This window comes from Sinocyclocheilus grahami, unplaced genomic scaffold, assembly GCF_001515645.1.
Source record: "Sinocyclocheilus grahami isolate Dianchi unplaced genomic scaffold, SAMN03320097.WGS_v1.1 scaffold616.1, whole genome shotgun sequence".
NCBI lineage: Eukaryota > Metazoa > Chordata > Actinopteri > Cypriniformes > Cyprinidae > Sinocyclocheilus > Sinocyclocheilus grahami.
In genome coordinates this window covers 231101-252285 of record NW_015505795.1, presented here as the reverse complement: position 1 = coordinate 252285, position 21185 = coordinate 231101, and the positions used below count along the sequence as shown (strand labels likewise).

At 36.7% G+C, this 21185-nt stretch overlaps 2 protein-coding genes across 3 annotated transcripts in view; both read right to left on the bottom strand.

The window, feature by feature from the left end:
• Nucleotides 1-1145: 1145 nt before the first annotated feature.
• LOC107557730 (guanine nucleotide-binding protein G(I)/G(S)/G(O) subunit gamma-4) lies at nt 1146-14549 on the bottom strand. 2 transcript variants are annotated; one of them, XM_016241252.1, is made up of 3 exons: nt 14449-14549; nt 11572-11679; nt 1146-2212 (listed from the first exon to the last, which is right to left on the bottom strand). In XM_016241252.1, the coding sequence occupies exons 1-3, from the start codon at nt 14458-14460 to the stop codon at nt 2084-2086; spliced, it is 249 nt and encodes an 82-aa protein (XP_016096738.1). In that variant the 5' UTR covers nt 14461-14549; the 3' UTR covers nt 1146-2083. The 2 variants fall into 2 exon arrangements, with proteins under 2 accessions (XP_016096738.1, XP_016096739.1); XM_016241253.1 differs by lacking the exon at nt 14449-14549 and adding an exon at nt 13244-13558.
• A 66-nt stretch (nt 14550-14615) lies between these two features.
• Nucleotides 14616-21185, bottom strand: part of LOC107557718 (lysosomal-trafficking regulator) — a 93750-nt gene continuing 87180 nt past the window's right edge. Inside the window, exons 50-54 of the mRNA XM_016241238.1 lie at nt 20683-20822; nt 19776-19873; nt 19487-19643; nt 19039-19110; nt 14616-16492 (exon numbers count right to left, since the gene is read on the bottom strand). Of these exons, the coding sequence (XP_016096724.1) occupies nt 16354-16492; nt 19039-19110; nt 19487-19643; nt 19776-19873; nt 20683-20822 (606 nt within the window). The 3' untranslated portion in view covers nt 14616-16353. The remainder of the gene's footprint in view (nt 16493-19038; nt 19111-19486; nt 19644-19775; nt 19874-20682; nt 20823-21185) is intronic.

Here is a 21185-nt window from a genome sequence, read left to right as displayed (position 1 = left end):
ATATGTGGCTGGATTTTGATGTGAGAGACAACAGCAGATGGACTTTTTCACTGGAGGAAGCGTTACTATGGAATATAGACCCATATTTTAACAGGAAGCGATGGTTTTGAAGTTAAAAACGTCTTAAAGCTGGATTTGTTTCAGCTTTTGTCTTCTCCGGATGTTAACTGATGGACTGGAGTGCTGTGGATTATTGTGATGTTTTTATAAGCTGTCTGGACTCTCATTCTGACGGCACCCATTCACTGCAGAGCATCCGTTGCTGAGACACTGATGCAATGCTACATTTCTCCAAATCTGATGAAGAGACAAACTCATCCTAATCTTCAATGGCCTGAGGGGGAGGGTAAATTATAGGCATATGTTCATTTTTGGATGAACTATTTATTTAAAATTCACATTTAATGTGTAGAGTCACTTATAAGTGAGCCATCTGTAGGTTGATTTCCCAACACAGCACAACACTCTGACTTCAGACCATTAGAATGGTTTGCAATTGCGAAATGACACACTTCAGCTTTGAATATTGTCTGTACGAAGGTGAAATCTCCAAATAACTTTGTGATAAAGAGGAAAATAATAACTCCCGTCCCGCTGGATTTTATGTCAGATGGGGCAGAAAATACCTCTGTACAGTCGAGACCTCATACAGACGCACAACGCAACACCTTGAGGGCAAACGCATCCCAGAAGCCATCATGAGGATTACTGTCGAATGTTTGAGTTCAAACTGAACTGATTCAGATTCAATATCTCAGGTCTGAACGCTGTGTTCCTATCACAAATGTGGAGGAGGCCTTCTCAGAGGTATCCGGTTCGGTTTATCACAATGTAATTTGGAAACTGGATAAGATTTGATTCACATAAGCGGATTAAAAATATCTCAAATATCATCATACCGGAAAATGGGGAGAGATGGGAAATCATTCAAATGGAAATGCATTACAGATGCACTACAAGTCAAAGGTTTGGACACATCTGCTCGTTCTTTATTACGACTATTATTTCTTACGCTCACCAAGAAGGCATTTATTTGATCAAAGATACAGTAAAATATTATTAGAATTGAAAACAACTGATTCTATTTGAAAATATTTTAAAATGTAATTTATTCCTGCGATGCAAAGCTGAATTTTCAGCAGCAATGACTCCTTACTGAATAAAAAGGAGAAGTTTAATAAAATAATTATATCTAAATACAGATCAAAGTCAAAGGGCGGATGCATTATTTTTTATTACGACTGATATTCAAAAACAGACAATAGTCATGAAACCTATGAAATAAAACAAATGGGAGTCTGGGAATAATGTAGAGACTAAAACATGCAACGCAAATGAAATCTCTCTTAGATTTGAGCTTCTTGTTTTGGACATTCATCAATCAAATTCAAGTTTTAAAATGATTTAATCGAATTCCAGTTTTGTAAACAAATTCATACAAAGTCACAATTTGTCAACAACTAATTTCAATCATTCAAGACACGGAGAGAATTACTTTTTTATTAAATCTATGGACGAATAAATATTTGCAATAGCAGGAAAAATGGATTGTGTTTATGACTTCATGACCACTGTATGATTTGACATATATTTCCATCAATATAATTAACGCATGGATGCATAGCTAACGATTGTTAAATATTGAGTTCTGTTGTTTTTGTCCTCTGCTTTTTTTGAAGATTCGCTCAAGTGTGTCCAAACATTTGACCAGTGATGCATATCAAATAGCTGAAGTTTAAAAAAACGTCTAAATACATTAGAAAACATCCACCCGTCAGGGTTTCACATCCTCTGTGGCACGACACATGAGTCAAAACTAAACGAAAACACAAAAATCTCTCATCTCATAAGCAGTGAGAAAGGCTGTTCTCTAATTACCAAGTAATAACAAACCTATTTAACGAGACATGAGACGCTCTGACCGGGTTGCCAGTTAATTGACCCCCCCCCCCAAAAAAACCCCCACAGGCGTCCGGGAGGGATCGGACCGTCAACAGATGCGGCGCTGCCACTCAAACACAGCTCAGCGGCAGCAGCCAGGGACGTGGAAACCTCACGGCAGAACCTGCAGCCCGGCCCGGCCTCAGAGGATGGTGCAGAAGAACTTCTTCTCCCGGAACGGGTTTTCTGAGGCCGGGACAGGCACGATGAGCGGGTCCTCTCGTATATGAGCGTCACAGTACGCCATCAGGTCCGCCGCGGCCTTGGACACCTGAGGACAGAGTTAGGGGTTTAGATATGGCATAGATTTTGAAAGAAGTCTCTTCTGCTCGCCAAGGTTGCATTTATTTAATCAAAATACAGTAAAAATACTGAAATATTTTTTACAATTTAAAACATAGTTTTCTATGTGAATATCTGTTCAAAGATAATTTATTCCTGTGATCAAAGCTGAGTTTGTCTTCAGTGTCACATGATCCTTCAGAAACAATTCTAATTTGCTGCTCAAGAAACATTTATGATTATATTATCAATGCTGAAAACAATTGTGCTGCCTAATACTGTTGTGGAAATATGAATAAAAAGTTCAAAAGAACAACATTTATTTGAAATGGAAATCTTTTGTAACATTATAAATGTCTTTACTCTCACTGTTACTTTCTTAAATGTGTCCTTGCTGAATAAAAGTACCTTGTATCATGGTTTCCACAAAAATATTTAATATTTTATTTTCCATAAAAGATTTCGGAAGAATCGTGTGACAATGGAAGTCTGGAGGGAAAAATGCTGAAAATTTCTCATAAATAAATGACATTTTTACATATATTCAATTTGAAAACAGTTATTTTAAATGGTAACAATATTTCACAATATTACGGTTTTAACTGTATTTATAATCAAACAAATGCAGCCTTGGTGAGCGGAGTTTAAAAAAAAAATCCTAATTTTTACTGCTAGTTTTTGATATCAAAGGTAAACATTATTATTATAATAAAAACAATATTCCTATGACTCTCCCCCCATATCACATTACAATGCTTCGGATCATGCAGGACACTGTAGTTCAGCAAACTAACACACATGAAACTCATCTGTGCTTAGCTCTAGAACTGACCATCTCTATTCTAATAACTGATAAGTGATCAGTGAGCTAACGAGCATCAGTATCTGCTCTCCTCTGCTCTCCTCCTCGTCTGCGGCTCCATCAGCAGCCAAAGCAGAGCGACAGACTGAGTCCACAGACTCGGAGAAAACAGCACTGGCTCATGTTTTTACAGCATTGGCTGACTGTTGTACGTAAATATTCAGTTTAATATAGAAGTTTGAAAGAGGACGATTTTAGTCTGCAAATGTCATGCTGAATAAACATGCCAAAGCATGACATTTATCACAGTCCATTGTGTTCACTGCTATTTCTAGGCCCCTTTGTAGAATGTTGGCCTAAAACTGCCAGAGTGAAGCACACAAACACACAGCCTCTTTCTGATCTTAAAAAGTCTGATAAAAATACAAACTATTAATTTATTATTCAGTTATTCATGAAGCATTATTTGTGTTGAGTGTTTTATGTGCCTGTTCAAGTTCTGCTAATTCATAAGCCGAGTGAGAGCCATACTCGCAAAGGTGATGTTAATTGTTAAACCAAATAGAATCAAACCTTTCAAAAACACGCAGCAATATGATTCTTTTTTTGAGAGACAGGCAGTGGGTTTAATCAGTGACATTATTAACAGATAAGGATGCACCGAATGTTCGGTAACCGAATAAGCGAAAAAAGACAGAATTTATTGTACCGAACAATAATGACGTGAGGCGATGCGATCAAATAGAGGCGTGCATTAATTCAGCAAACATGTCGGCACCCCCTAGATGTGGATCCAAGCTCGCCCTCTGGATCTTGTGTTCTGCAGTGAGGGGCTACTGGAGAAAGACACAAAAATCATTACAAGCACCGACAGCGAGAGACTGCTTAGTGCTGCATCTGCATCACATGTCTCCGATAAGAAGATAAAGGGGTGGTTGTTGCTGGCTACTGTATGATGATTGAAATCGCAAAATGGCCTCAAACGATTATCCCTATAATTAATGTTCACACTATCCATCCTAAATAGTATGCGAGATTAGAATAAGTGTGTCCCAAAGCATAGTATGTTGAAAAGAGTATGCCAAAAGTCCCCGGATGGTCTACTATTTCAGGTCGATTTTTGAAGTGTGGATCCGTGCACACTCTGATTGCTAATATTGCCCACAATCCATTGCGCTTTGACGAATGATTCGGTTCAGAACTACGAACACGAATAAAAAAAACTTTACAAAAAAACTACAAACATGGAGTATGTGCGCGACCTACAGTTAAGTAGAGAGGTTTAGATAAAGGGTTTGAGTTACTAATAATCAACATTTAACCTGTTAAAAAAAATGTAATTTAATGTTATCTGTGTTAGGATATTTCATCTACAACAACAATGTGAACTTTTATAAACAACCGTTTGGTCGTTAACTTTTAAATGCATCATTATATGCAAAAAATCTGAGCCGAGTTCTCAGCATAAAGACCCACGGCTGGCAGATCAACGAGCTACTTCATTTCTCTCCAGTACAGTAGGTAGTTAAATGAAATGAAATGTGGAGGATGTTAACTGTGACAAGATGATTGACAGACCAGTTTACAGTGACAGGGTGCGTGTAATTATGAGACAGAGCGGACCGTTAAACACGCAACTGTATGTTCTAGTATGTCCCAAAGCTTGCCTACTCTTCTACTACACACTCAAAAGTGTGTACTTTTTCTTCACCAAAAGAGTACATACTTTAGGGGCGTAGTATAAGTAGGCACATTGGGACGCAGCACGTTTTCTAATACACGCATGAATTGCAAGTATTCAAACAGCGCTGCACGAGCTCGCGGCTCCAGGGTTCAAAGTCCAAAGCGAAACTGTTACTCAGCTGCTCAGTAACATTTTGATGAATTTTTACAAGGCATGGGGATGTGACAATGTGATACGTAGAGCAAACATCTGTAGTGTCTCAAACACACAATATATATTTTGTTAGCTAGATTTAACAAATACTCTGTAACACCCCAGGAAGCTGAACAGGCCCCCGGTTCCATAAGCAATGCTGACACCCGATACATTTACGACCTCCTGGAATTTAGGTGAAGAAAATCGCTTCCTTGCCCATAAGGAAAATCCACAAGGGAAGGACTTTTCTTTGCTAATTAATTAATAGGAAAACCTTTCTTTGAATGAACACACATGATCCTTCAGGTCATTGGGTATATTATTGTCATCGTGTATTTCGTCACATGTGGTTGCCGCAAGCCTGCCGGACGCTCCTTTGTCGAATCCGCCGCCTCTGCTCACTGTAGGCCGCCGTGTGTTTCGTTGTGAAAGCGAAACTACTTTGTTTGGTCTTCCGAAAGAGAACACGACTAGAAATCAGTGGTTAAGTTGTATTTACAACACTGTTCCAGAACACTTCAACCCAAATATTCAGATGTGTGCAGCACATTTTATGGAGGACTGTTTCCTGATCCTGGGAGAGTAGACTACAATGCCGGCTGTTCTGACTCACAGACTGTAAGTATGTTTTTATATTTAAAGAATTTGCCACTGACGATTCAAACGTGAGTTTTGAGCAGTGTAGAGTAGCACTTGTTTGTCATTTCTCAGATCACAAATGCAGACATGGTTTTAGGTTTACGCGGCGCAATGCAACGCAAAGCGTAAAAAGACAGTATAAGTCATTATAATCAGTAATTATGTCCCCACTGGATGCAACAAATGCCTCGTTTATAATGGGTTTTAATGTGTTTGTCTCGTCGCTCCGGCCGGACAGGGCATCATCACAGTATGGTGAGGGGCGTAACATTTCCGTCACACGCTTGAGGTATTCGGCCAATCACAACGCACTGGATAGCTGGCCAATCACAGCACACCTCGCTTTTCAGACCGATGAGCTTTGTAAAAATCGACGCGTTTCAGAAAGGCGGGGCATAGAGGAGAAACAATAATGTACAGTATGTGGAAAATAATGTGTTTTTGAACCTTAAACCGCATAAACACATTTCATTACACCAAATACACAAAATAATGTTCTTTTTAGCAGCATCATATGACCCCTTTAATGAGAGTCATTTATAAATCTGCTGTGGTCAACAAAAAGAAGCACTGAAGACTTTCTGGGGGCTTCTGCCAAAATAAAAGCTCAATTAACATTCATAAATGCTAGTATTGTAATTTTACTGTTGTTCTGTAAAATAAAATAAAAAGTAAGACAATAATAATAATAATAATAATAAGTACAACAACTATATTAATACATTTATTATAGCCTAACATTTCACATATAGTGTTCAAATCTCTATTAGATTTGTATCTGTGGGATCTGAAATATGTTTTTAAAAAATTATCTTTTGCTCAGCCAGGCTGCATTTATTGGTGCAGTAAAAAAAAATTATTTGTGCTTTGTTGGTATAATGTCTGCAAGAACGTTAAAAAAGTGTTAAGTAAATATTTTTAAATTGTTGTTTTGTAATTTAAAAAAAAAAATGTAAAAACAAGACAAAAGAGTAAAAAGCAAACGTTGGGTATTTAATTTATGCAATGGTGAAAAAAAGTGGCAAAATACATGGGGAAAAAATTTGAAAAACCGTGTTCGGTATTTGGCCTTCGACCCAGTGTTTCATTTTGTTCGGCTTCGGCCAAGAATTTTCATTTCGGTGCATCACTATTAATAGATTTACTATCCGGCGCCTTCTCATCATCTCCGCGACCTGCTTCCCTTAGTGCTTTTACACCGAGAACAGGCGAAAAAACATACTGCATTGTCCAGGTTTTCACTCAGAATGATGATCGGAGTTACAGCATGATTGACATACAATGGTGACATTTTTCAAAATACTGCCCTAAACTCAGTAGTTAATCTCAATAGAACTCAATAGAATTTTTTCATTCAAATAATGCATACAGCTCAAACTTAAAGTTGGAATAAAAAATTTTTTACGAAGGAGAAAAAGGAAAGTAAATTAAGTGTTGTGGATTATACCTCAACCATTTCAAGCTTTTAGGAAGACCGATAATTCTTTTGAATCCTAAATGCGGCTATATTGATATCTTTGTGCTTCTGGTTCACTGTATTAATATTTTACAAGCTTACTTATGTTGTGCAACCAGATTTCGATTCACTTTCTCATGGTCCGAATGAATCAAACCCAATCATGAACCATTTCTAAACACACGTTTGACCGAAACAAAAATAATCAAATCAAAAAAATGAATCTAGAATCGCTAGTTCTGATTCTAAACAACTGATAGAAAACACATTTTTGCTGAAATATTATTCTTAGGTAAGTACACGGTAATTTATCAGTAATACAAAAATAATATAATGTTTGATATTACTTATAATAATATTTTCAATACAGAATGTCGAAGGTCAGAAACTTTGTAAAAACTGATATGAAACTATAACTTGAATGAATAATTCAGTGATGCAGTCAGTGGTATATGTTTTATGAATAACTCGTATTGTGTTGTTTCTCGGAGGAGCACATGGTCCAGTAAAGAGCTGATGATGAGAGAGACGCAGCTGTTGGACGGGAATCAGGAGCTTCAGCGGTGTGTGTGTCGCTCACAGCCAGACGGTACAAAAACACAAACATCACGCTGAGCAAACAAACTACATTTCCCATCTTCTCACGCATATGAAAGAACCAAAATATACCATAGCATTACTACGTTTTTGGACATACACCATAATAATTCCTTGAAACACATTGGAATACCTTATATATATATTTTTTTTTATTTTTTTTTTATTATTTAATTAAATTTACGCTTTTATCCAAAGCAACTTACAGTGCAATCAAGGCTATACATTTTTTACCAGTATATGTGTTCCCTGGGAATTGAACCCATGACCTTTTGTGCTGCTAACGCAATGCTCTACCACTGAGCCACACACAGCCATAATTATCATATCATATAGTATGCTTTATTAGTAAGGTGTGTACAGAATGTGGTCTCTGTTAGTATGGTTTTTTGCTTTTCTCTGTGTAAAAGCACTAAGGGAAGCAGGTCGCGGAGATGACGAGAAGACGCTGGATAGTAAATCGATTAATAATGTCACTGCCTGTCACTCAATAAAAGAATCACATTGCTGCGTGTTTTTGAAAGGTTTGATTAGGTTAATATATACAGGTGTGTGTGTGTATATGTATATGTATGTATATATAAATATATATATCTATATATATTAAAATACTCTAATATGCTGATTTGGTTATTATCAATTATTATTAATAATGGTTTTTATTATCAATGTTGAACAGTTTTTGCTGCTTAATATTTTTGTGAAAAAATAGATACATTTTTACAGGATTCCTTGATAAATAGAAAGTTAAAAAGAACAGCATTTGTTTGAAATAGAAATCGTTTGCATACATTACTGTCACCTTTGGTCAATAGCTGAATAAAAGTAGTATTTTTTTTTCTTTTCTTAAAACCTTCTTTTAATGGTAGTGTCTCATGATTTCCGCAAAAATATTGTGCAGCACGACTGTTTTCAACATTGCCAATAATCAGAAATGTTTCTTGAGCAGCAGATCAGCATCTTAGAATGATTTCTGAAGATCATGTGACACTGAAGACTGGAGGAATGATGCTGAAAATACAGCTAAGATTGTAATAATATTTGACAGATTTACTGTTTTTACTGTATTTTTAGACAAGTAAATGCAACCTTGGTGAGAAGAATAGACTTCCTTCAAAAACATAAAAATCGTAATTATTCCAAACTTAAAACACAATTGGTTTTAAAGTGTCATTTGTTAAGTTTCATGGTAAAGCATGTAGATTTACAGGAGTAGAAGTGTCAGGTCGAGCGCTAATGGACTATTACAGCATTCACAGAGGAGCATCCATGAGCTCCGTCCGGCCGCTGGGAGTCTGTAATTACAGCACGCCAGCCGCTGATGAACGAGCCTCACTAATTAACACATACCACATTCCACTGTGATTGAGGAATTAATGAACACAAGCAAACGGGCCACTCGCTCTCGTCCACACAGAAACATCTCAATATGATTTAGAGAAGCGCATCTTTTTTTGTGTTTCACTGCTGCTGTTTGGGAGTCCGGCATCACTGATAGTTCATTCAAACCGCTGCAGGTCACAATAAAGTTCACTTCCCACAATCCTGTTAAATCCTATGCCTTTTGCTGTGCGAGAAAACAAACATCGTGTTATTTAGCGGGACATAAACGAGCTCCAGGACGAGACGCCGCGAGACACGAGCGCATGAGACGCCTCACAGCGGTCAGATGATGAGAAGCTTTCTACTGATTCCTGTGGGAATCTGTTTGTTAACTTACGACATGAGAAAGTGGACAGAAAGAATAAGACAATTCACAATCCTGACACTTATTTACAACTTCCAATCACATGAATCAAAATGAACTCGGTTTACTTTCTTAAAACATTTTGCTTGGTCTTATTGTGAATGATTCATCAATGCAAGTTATTAATAAAATAAAAATATATTTAAAACATATCATACACACATATGTGTGTGTGTATCAGTGTTATTTTAGTATCATGGAAATAATATAATAGTTTATCAATATTTTATTGTAATTTTTGCTTCATTTGACATTTTTGTTATTTTTAATTTTAGAAAGTTTTTTTCAATTCAATTTTTTTTTATGTCTATATAATTTTTATTTGTTTTATTTTTTATTTGTAGTTATTGTAGTACATCAAGCGACATGAAAATAAAAACTGTTGAAAAAAATAAAATTTTATATAAACATTTAAAATACTTAATAAAATTAAATATTGTATAAATATGTAAATGTTTTATTTTTTTTCAGTTAATGTGTAACAAAAATGCTTTTTTTCAAGGTTTTAGTTAACTATTAAAATCATTTTATATAATTATTTCCTGTATGGCGCTTCATAATATCATATATACACATACACACAAAAACACATGCATGTAAGAAATTATACAGTGGGTACGGAAAGTATTCAGACCCCCTTAAATTTTTCACTCTTTGTTATATTGCAGCCATTTGCTAAAATCATTTAAGTTAATTTTTTTTCCTCATTAATGTACACACAGCACCCCATATCGACAGAAAAACACAGAATTGTTGACATTTATGCAGATTTATTAAAAAAGAAAAACTGAAATAACACATGGTCCTAAGTATTCAGACCCTTTGCTCAGTATTTAGTAGAAACACCCTTTTGATCTAATACAGCCATGAGTCTTATTGGGAAAGATGCATAAAAACATCAGGAGTAAATACAGGTTGTAAATGTAATTTCTAGTTGATTTTAATATTAAACGCAGCAATAGAGACTCCATTAGGATTTTTGCAATGCTTATAAAATGTTTTTTGTGTGTTGATTCAAACACAGACTGGTAGATGTCCTATTGGGAATCAATAAACAATCAGTCTACCTATAGATTGCTTCTCAAAATATTTCCCAGTGGTTAAAAGCAGAGGTCGTATCTGATGTCAGTCAGAATATATCTGCCATCTGCAGGAAGATGAGAAACCGTCCAATCCATCTCTCTTTGCAGCTAAAGGCCACAGCTGAGCCCGTGCTCCTCTAAACGCTCGCTCCGTCTCTCATCCCTCGGGTTTACAGGCTAAACGCTCAGCCAGACGCACACAACTACAGCTAATGGCTACATTACGCTTCCTTAAAGAGCTCGCTTAGTCTTCTGGGCACATTAGAGCAGATAACAAAACAAACTCCCTGCAAACATCTCCAGATGCTCCTGTCAACACGTCATGCATGATGGCATATGATTTGTTGTAAGCAGGCCATTGATTTACAACACAAATCTGCACCCTAAATATGATTGTTTTAGAAGGTTAATGAAGGGACACTAGATTCTGACTGACTAGAACTTCTGACTCAACCAATCACGTGAGTTTGGGGGCGGGACTAAGTGGCCACATGACAGTCAACGTTAAAACAAATCTAAATATTGAGAAAATCATCTTTAAAGTTGTTCAAATGAAGTTCTTAGCAATGCATATTACTAATCAAAAATGAAGTTTTGATATATTTACAGTAGGAAATTTACTAAATATCTTCACGGAACATGATCTTTGCTTAATATCCTAATGATTTTTGGCATAAAAGAAAAATCAATAATTTCGACCCATACAATGTATTGTTGGCTATTGCTACAAATATACCCCAGCGACTTAACACTGCTTTTGTGCTGCAGGGTCACATATGTTTGCATTGTATTTGAGTTTATTGTCATACAAGCTTAAAATTTTATTCAATTCAAGTTTATTTGAATAGCGCTTTTCACGATACAAATCAGAAAATTAAGTTTCTACAATTTTTATTAGTAGCTTATCTGTGAAAATAAATGATTATGCTCCGATTAATCATTCACAATTGTTGTGTTTTATTGCCATAGCAGCTTCAATTGTTATTTTAGGACAGAAATGAATCAAACATTCGTTTAAATTCAGTTCAAACTGTTCCATACAAGAGGAAACTCTATAAAAGATTCTTACTTGTGATAAAAACCCGTATGTTTTCAGTGAATTAAACGGTCGATTTTGTGACTTTGGTGAGTTTAAAACACACAGACCTTTATCCTGTCCATGCAGGCCTCCATCTTCAGCTGCTCCACGGCTTTCCGGGCCTGAGAGATGCTGGCGGTGCTGTTATTAGCCATTCCGTCCTTCATGATTGAGTCCTGCACACAAAACACACACCAGATGAGACACGGAGAGTCTGCGAGCTGCTTCTGTATTATTACAGCACAGCTGACTCCTGCAGGTCAAACTTCAACAATATTAGACCTTACACTAGCAAAGACTTCACGATGGTGCACCAGTATTCTTATGAGCACCTTCAAGTAAATACCATTGTATGTGAAGACTGTAATTATTCAGTAGCATGGTAGGCTATATATCATATAGCACTAAAATGTTTACTAAACAAAACTTAATAGACACTTAGCCAAAAAAGAATAAGAGTTTTTATGTTCTTCATGCAAACTCATAGATGCTCAAGGGGTTAACATTTAATAATGCAAAAGGCAAAATAAATGAAAAAGTTCTATGGTATTACCACAGTACTTTACTGTAACCATGTGACAGGATTTTTGACTCATACATACACACACACACACACACGCCAATAAAAATGTGTGGTCAGTAAGATTTTCTATTCAAAATATTAATTAAAAAAACTATTTCAAGTAAATGCTGTGCTTTTGAACGTTCTATTCATCAAAGAATGATTCAATCACAGTTTCCACAAAAAATATCGTGCGGCACAACTGTTTTCAACATTGATAATAATCAGAAATGAGTCTCGAGCAGCAGATCAGCATATTATACTGATTTCTGAAGATCATGTGACACTGAAGACTGGAGCAATGATGCTGAAAATACAGCTGCGCATCACAGGAATAAATTACAGTTTAACAGATATTACAACAAAAGTCTGTTATGATAAATTATAAAAACATTTAGTAATTTTTTTACAGATTTTTCGATCAAGCCTTGGTGAGCAGAAGGAAACATTACACATTCTCACTTACGGCAGGTGTGCGGATGTGTATATGTTCATTATCAAAAATGTAAAAACCCACGACTTTTTATGATTGTATTAATTTCCGTGAATTTTCCAGAACTGTAAATCCTGTACAGTGTGTTTTGCACCAAACAATCACATTTCTCAAGTCTATGCCAATGGTGTGATGTAACAGCTGCAATAATACCTGTCAGAGGAGCAGCTGATTTACACACAAATCACTACACACACAGCAACACCACCAGAACATGAAGCTCATGTAGCCTACATACCAGTCATGCTGCATACAGGCCAGAAGCACTGGAGCATTTGATTGAACACCATGCTTCTCAACTCAGCATCATAGAAATAAACCATATTTACCCAAAGCTGTTTTAGCTTTCATAATGCTCATTATTTGTAGGCGACATGAAATCTAGAATCAGCAAAAACACACACTATTATTCCTCCAAGGCCATTTCGTGAACGATCTGTTATCACATCACAGCCGATCGTTTCGATTTAAAGGCGGTGGACTCAAACGCCCAAGAGACCGTGCTTCCAGCATCACTCCCCCAAAAACCCTGCGGGATCCATCCGTCACCCGTAAAGCCGTGTTCCCGCCAGGAACGCCGGAATTGTAACAAACTCGCAGCGAATGTTGCACAAACGTTCTAATTCAGCAGAACAGGAAACGCAGTTGAAGGTAAGCAGCGCAGATAGCGCGTGAGAACACCCACCTGAAGTGTGTCACGGCTCAGTATGTGGCTCGACTCCACCCGAACGCGACGAGGAAAAACCCGCAACACCTCAAACACGGTTCATCCGCCGAACGTCGAGTATTTTCCCCGCTTTTCTGCTCCGGCGCTGGATGCGATGCGAGGGGAACCTCGATGTGACGCACAAACGCAGGTGTCGCTGCGCCTTTAAGAAGCCCGCCGGACGCGTTAATATCACAAGACGCTCGGTGTCGGATCGTTAGGGCTCGGTATAATGCAGGGCGCACCGGAGGCACGTGAGGCTTCCCTGCTTAACGTGACATCACCGGGTCTCCCAGTCACCGCGATGACGTCACCGCCTCCGAAACACTCGCGCTGTGACGTCACACTCTCGGTTTTATTAATAAGCAAAGACACAAATGCAGCTGGGAACTTGAATAGAATAGAACAGCCTACTAGGTAAGTATATAGGCTAATTATAATACAGCAATGGAACAAGCAGTATATAATGGAACCGAATAAAACAGAATATACCACAATAGAAAAGAACTAAGCAATATAGACTAAAATAAATGTTCTTCATTGTTACATATGACATCCATGGAACACTTGCATTGGAAAAAAGTTCATCTAAATAAAGTTAATCTACAGGTACCATGCAGCATATTGTGGAAAAAGGTTCTTTAGATTTTTTTTTTATTGTTCTTTACACTAAGAAAACTGGTTCTTTTAAGAACGGAAAGAATCTTTGGGGTTCTTCTGTGGTAAAAGTGTAGAACTGTAAAATATAGAATAACATTAAGGCTCTTTATTGGCACGTGGTTCTATGAATCAGGGGTTCTGCAGGTGTTATGAAGGTAAATGTAACACTTTTTAAGATCTAGTGAAGAACACTTAAGGAATCAAATTAAGGCAACACTTATGTCATGTAAACGAGTTCCATTAGCAACACTCCAGAGTTTGAAAATATGACTTCACACAGATCTCTTCATCAGAAATTCATCAAAATGAAGCGTTTATAATTAAGAGAGCAAATATCTGCCAGTGGGCTCAGAAAAACACACTTCATTTGAAAAGGAAAACACATTATACTCCATTGGCAGATATTTGTACTTGTTTTAAGCATAAACTCAATTTATAAAATAATACTTCGTTCATTTTGCATCTCAAATAAATGTATCTTGATTTAAGAATGTTCAGATATTTGAATTAGAAAAATGAAATACCGAGAAAGACATCCACAGAACCTTTCCATTCCGTTCCTTGAAGCAAAAGAGGGTTCTTTAACTCCGTCAAGTGTTCTTCGTATGAAGAAAAATGGTTCACTAAAAGAATCTTCTATGAAATCCCTGCAGAAAAAAAACACATTTTTAATACTGTACAGAAGAAACAAGTGCAACAAACTGAATCAAAATTTCTTGAATATTTATATTATATATAGGTGACATTTTATTACATTTCATAAATACAAAAAAAAAAAAAGGAAATAAATGTCCCAGCCAGGCCTCGGTGAACACATCAATCTTAAATTACACAAACCACTGTTAATTCAACAGAACGATAACAATAAGCCTTTTCGTGATAGTTATGTCGAACAAATTCACACATTCATCTCGCTTCACAAACTCACACGATGACAGTAACATCAATCTCTTTCTGAGGGAAAGCAAACATGACAATACTGTGCACGATAATTAAGAGATAAATGTGATGCAAGCATGGAAAATAGATTCAAACACAAAAAACGAACACATAACAGGGCTCTGTAAACACCAGATGATTCTCTCGAACTAGTCGACTCTTTCTGGGTTTACACTGACTGAGTAACTTCATTTGAGGGTTGAAATGATACATATGGTAGATATTTCTGATAATAATGAAAAACAAAGTAGTAATGGGGGAAAAGGTGAAAGCATTCCCTTTCTGGTAAACACTAAAATGTAAGACAAGATAATTAAATTAGTTGTAATGTAAGACTCGTGCTAAAAGCAAATACAGAATAGGAAACAAACAAAGGCAAACAACATTCTGGATCACGTTTAGATGGTGGACTCAAATTCAATTATTCTTCCTCCACATTTAAGGCTGTCAACACTTAAGACTTCAAGAGCATCCAAACCCTTTGTACTGTCAGGGAATTGTATTTCTTTAGGGATATAGTGTCGTCGTCTTTGTACAATAAACAGGTTGTTTTTATTGTTACCAGAAGTATTTCTAATTTTATTTGTCTTTTATTTGTAAGAGGGGCCTAGAGGTAGATCTGACTAAACCTTATATCGTATCGCCAATGTTAAATAATGTTCAAGTGATCATAACATGCAACATATAAAACTAGAACAGAAAATAAGCAAGCAGAACATGTTTTTAATGAACTATTACAAATCGGATGTGGTAACTGGGACGTTTGTTCAGGTGGAAAAGCACAGGATAAATATTAGCACAGTCGGCGATTGACGAGTGACACACGACCACCTTTGACATTCATAAGATTGTCCCGAGCGCATTTTAGAATGAAGAACAAGAACCAGACGTTGAGATTGTGGCTTTCATCCTTGTTTGAGAATAAATATTTCAGCGGTCTGTCGATGAGGGATGATGTTTAAGAAGGCATTGCGTGCACACATTCATTACGCCGCTGCATGTCACTCATGCACCAGTTTTTAATCGTCCGTTTAAAACCTGCCGCGTGGATCATGAATGCCGTTTCTGCAGGAGCGCAGACGGTCGGTAGTGTTCAGATGACTGCAGTCTGGTTTGGCTTCGAAAGCAGGATATTCTCAGGATGGTGACGGGTGGGCGAGACGAGGGACAAAAAGAAGGAAAGGCCTTCAAACATTCAGTCTGGGCAGACCAGATTGTAGCAGCTTTCATAATCAAACAACACAAATACTAGATGAATCAGTCAAAACAGACGAGAAGAAATGATGCGGGGAAAGGCCTGCGTTTGCGCTGCCTCACAAGCCCCTGCTCTTTATGGTACAAGTGGCATCCGTTCCTATGGTGTTTCAGGGGGCGGGTTCTGTGATGATTGTGGGCGGGGCTTTGTGCATGCTGGCTCCTCCTCTTCCTGGGTCGGCGGGGTTGCTCTCAGCGTCCGTCCTGTGTGGGTAACGAGCCGGCATGACGCAGGGTCAGCCTGCAGCGTAGCTGCTGAGGAACGAGTAAAACATGGGCAGCTTCAAGCGCTGCTGGTCTCGACGGCACCACGCGATCACCGTGCCCTCGCTGTTAGCCGTGTAGAGGTGATGACCGTCACACGAGAACGTGAGACTGAGAGAGGATACAGAAGGAAACGTCATTAATCACATGACACTTACACTACCGGGCATTAAGATTTAAGTCTCTTCTGCACATCAAGGACGCATTTATTTGATCAAAAACACAGTAAAAATGTGTAATATTATTACAATTTAAAATAGCTGTTTTCAGTGTGAATATCTGTTAAAATGTAATTTATTTCTGTGATGCGCAGCTGTATTTTCAGCATCATTCCTCCAGTCTTCAGTGTCACATGATCTTCAGAAATCATTCTAATATGCTGATTTGCTGCTCAAGAAATATTTCTGATTATTATCAATGCTGAAAACAGTCGTGCTGCTTCATATTTCTGTGGAAACTGTGATACATTGTATTTTTCAGGACTCTTTGATTAATAGAAAGTTCAAAAGAATCTTCTGTAACATTAGAAATGTCTTTCCTGTCACTTTTGATAAATTTAATGCGTCCTTCCTGAATGTATAAAAATTTTTTTAACCCCAAACTTTTGAATGGTTATGCATCATGGTTTTTATAAACATTTTATTTTCCATAAAAATATGAAGATTTCTGAAGGATCATGTGACGCTTAAGACTGCAGTGATGATGCTGAAAATTCAATTGCAATTACATTTTAACATATATTACAATAAAAGTCAAGTTATTTTAAACTGTAATGATACTTCAAAATTTTTACTGTATTATTATTTAAAGAAATGGAACATTGGTGAGGAGAAGAGACTTCTTTCAAAAACAGTAAAAACTCACAAGTATTCCAAACCCTTGACTGGTAGTATATGGGTGCTGGGTGCATGTAACCTTTCTAATGCAGATATCAGAATAAATCTGTGTGACGTCATATAAGAGGTAAAAGTGTGTACCTTATGATAGGCCTGTTGGATTTTGGGAAGGTGATCTCTCTGACTGGCTTCAGGTCCCATGTGCTCCACAACCTGAAATATGATGATAGAGAATAAGGAGAATAAGGTAGGAAAGCACTGATGAGAATATATATATATACATATATATATATATATATATATATATATATATATATGAGATAAAAAAAATCTCTCTAACCCATTTTATAAGAGTTACATCACTTGGACTTTTGAATAGCGTGAAGACGAGTACATAATCTCATTCCATTTTTTTTGTTACACAAATAGTTGTGCAGTTGTTATGCATCGTCAAAGTCAACTATTGAAACTTGTTTTAAAAGTCACTGTAAGAAAAATAATTAAACAAACAGTTTCATCAGTGAATCAGTATTTGGTCCCAGACAGTGTAGAGTTATTGCTTTCATGTTTTACCTGACCACACCGTTCTCCAGTCCGCCAGCGATCACGTTGACCGACACTCCCTCCGGCTGATTGGAGAACGCCACAACGCCACCGATCTCTCGACAGTGAACGTGACCAATCAAATCTCCGTTGATCGTCCACAGCCTCAGATCACTTCCTCCACTCCTCCACCACACACACACACACGAAGAGAACATGAAATGATTACAATTATTCTATACAAATTAATATTTGCAAATATTTTTTACCAACTGGTTTACACTGTAATTGAGAACTTAACAACAATAAAACAATGATTTATACAGTCACAGGAAAAGCAGCACACCTGAATCACACACTGTGGCGATATCACCTGTCGTCTCACTGGCTGACACGCCGTTCACTGGACTCTTGTGACCTGTGAGACTCTCAACGTAACACAACCTAACACAAAAGAAACCTTCTTTATTTTATCATTACTGCGACACAACGAAGAAAATACCATATGTGACCCTAGACCACAAAACCAGTCTTAAGTGTAAATTTTTCAAAATTGAGCTTTATGCATCATCTGCAAGCTGAATAAATGAGCTTTCCATTGATGTATGGTTTGTCAGGATAGGACAATATTTGGCCGAGATACAACTATTCGAAAATCTGGAATCTGAGGGTGCTAAAAAATCGAAATATTGAGAAAATCATCTTTAAAGTTGTCCAAATTAAGTTCTTAGCAATGCATATTACTAATCAAATTAAGTTTTGATATATTTACGGTAGGAAATTTACAAAATATCTTCATGGAACATGATCTTTACTTAATATCCTAATGATTTTTGGCATAAAAGAAAAATATAAATTTAATGCGTCCTTCCTGAATGTATAAAAATTTTTTTAACCCCAAACTTTTGAATGGTTATGCATCATGGTTTTTATAAACATTTTATTTTCCATAAAAATATGAAGATTTCTGAAGGATCATGTGACGCTTAAGACTGCAGTGATGATGCTGAAAATTCAATTGCAATTACATTTTAACATATATTACAATAAAAGTCAAGTTATTTTAAACTGTAATGATACTTCAAAATTTTTACTGTATTATTATTTAAAGAAATGGAACATTGGTGAGGAGAAGAGACTTCTTTCAAAAACAGTAAAAACTCACAAGTATTCCAAACCCTTGACTGGTAGTATATGGGTGCTGGGTGCATGTAACCTTTCTAATGCAGATATCAGAATAAATCTGTGTGACGTCATATAAGAGGTAAAAGTGTGTACCTTATGATAGGCCTGTTGGATTTTGGGAAGGTGATCTCTCTGACTGGCTTCAGGTCCCATGTGCTCCACAACCTGAAATATGATGATAGAGAATAAGGAGAATAAGGTAGGAAAGCACTGATGAGAATATATATATATACATATATATATATATATATATATATATATATATATGAGTTAAAAAAAATCTCTCTCTACTTTATTTGTAACCACTGTTTGTAACCAATCGTTTTTTTTTTTGGAAGCCATTCTACATGCATTGAATTTTGACACAAATAGTTGTGCATTTGTTATGCTTTGTCAAACTCAACTATTCAACCTTGTTTCCAAAGTTACTACAAGAAAAAATAATCAAACAAATATTGTTTCTTCAAAAGTAGAGCACAAGTTCATCAGTAAATCAGTATTTTTCCCTAAACAGTGTAGAGTTTGTGGTTTCATGTTTTACCTGACCACACCGTTCTCCAGTCCGCCAGCGATCACGTTGACCGACACTCCCTCCGGCTGATTGGAGAACGCCACCGAACAGATGATCTCTCGACAGTGAACGTGACCAATCAAATCTCCGTTGATCGTCCACAGCCTCAGATCACTTCCTCCACCCACTGCACACACGAAGAGAACATGAAATTATGACATTTATTCTATACAGTTGCAATATTTTCACCAACTTTAGCAGCTGGTTTACACTGTAATTGAAAACTTAATAACGATTTATACATGGAAACACAGCTCACCTGAATCACACACTGTGGCGATGTCTCCTGTCGTCTCACTGGCTGACACTGCGTTCACTGGACTCTTATGACCTGTGAGACTCTGTACGTAACACAACCTAACACACAAACAACACAATCTTCATTTTCTCATTACTGCGACACAACAAAGAAAATACTGTATTAAAGTGATTTACTACTACTATGATGTAAAAGTACTTCAAATACACTGAAAAAAGTTGTGTCGCATTTATGTTGAAACAACTTTCAATCATAAATCACTAGTAAGTTGCATAAATAAATAATTACAAAGAAATGGCAGGTAACAAAGTATGAAATAGTATTTTCTTGCAAAATTCCAAAAATAATATTGACAGTTTATGTATGATGCATAAGTAGATTCACTCCAATAATATTTAAAAATACATTAAAATATATACTTTTATATAGAATAATAACTTTGTACATTAATGAGAATTTGAGGGCAATATGTGTCATAAAATAGGCTTTATTATGCCTTATCTACACTATAAAAAATATTTTCTGAAAGTGTCAATTAGATTATTAGAGCACTTTTTACAAGAAAACACTATTTCTGTTTTCCTACTTAATTTCAGGTTTAATTCAATAGGCTCCTTGACTTTCTTTCTGAAATTTACTAGCAAAAATTGTTTCTGCACCAAATTTTTTCACTATACTTTATTTGAAACTCAAGTCAACTTTAATGTCTTTTCTGTATCTATATTCCTTTGATATATCTTAAAATGCATCCTAATCTAGTTGTCTAATTAACCTGGCATTGTTTATTACAAATACTGTTGGATAAATTGCCTTTGTTCCTCTTCTGTAAGTTGCTCTGAATAAAAGTGTCTGGTAAAGGCAGAAATGTAGGATATGAAATGACTCCAGTGATGTCAGAAACACAGACCTGTTGAGGTCCCACAGGATGCAGGTCCCATCTCGACTGACACTGATGAGGATGCTGAAGGGTTTACAGACGAACAGGCCTGTGACCTCTGCCGTGTGACCGTACAGGTGAAGCTGCGTCTCCACCTCCATCTCTGTCGGCTGAGGAATAAACAGACTTTACCATCACACGTCTCAGTGGAGAATGACCGTAATAACACGCAGATCTAGAGGGTAAGGGTTTTGCTAATGGCCTCATTAGAGAACGGATAATGGCCTCAATAAGCAGAAGTGAGCTAAAAGACCGCTTTAGCAGATGATTCTGATCTGCTTTTATGGTCCAGAGTAAACAAACCAGCACATGGCCGTATGGAGAGTGCAGCTAAGAGTTAAATCACCCAAAAATGAACATTCAACACTTATATGGTTTTTTTTCTGGTCTTGAAATAGAGATTTTTTTAGATGATCTTATTTCATTTCTCACTTTAATTTACTTTAACTTGATGTACACAAATAACAAAAAAA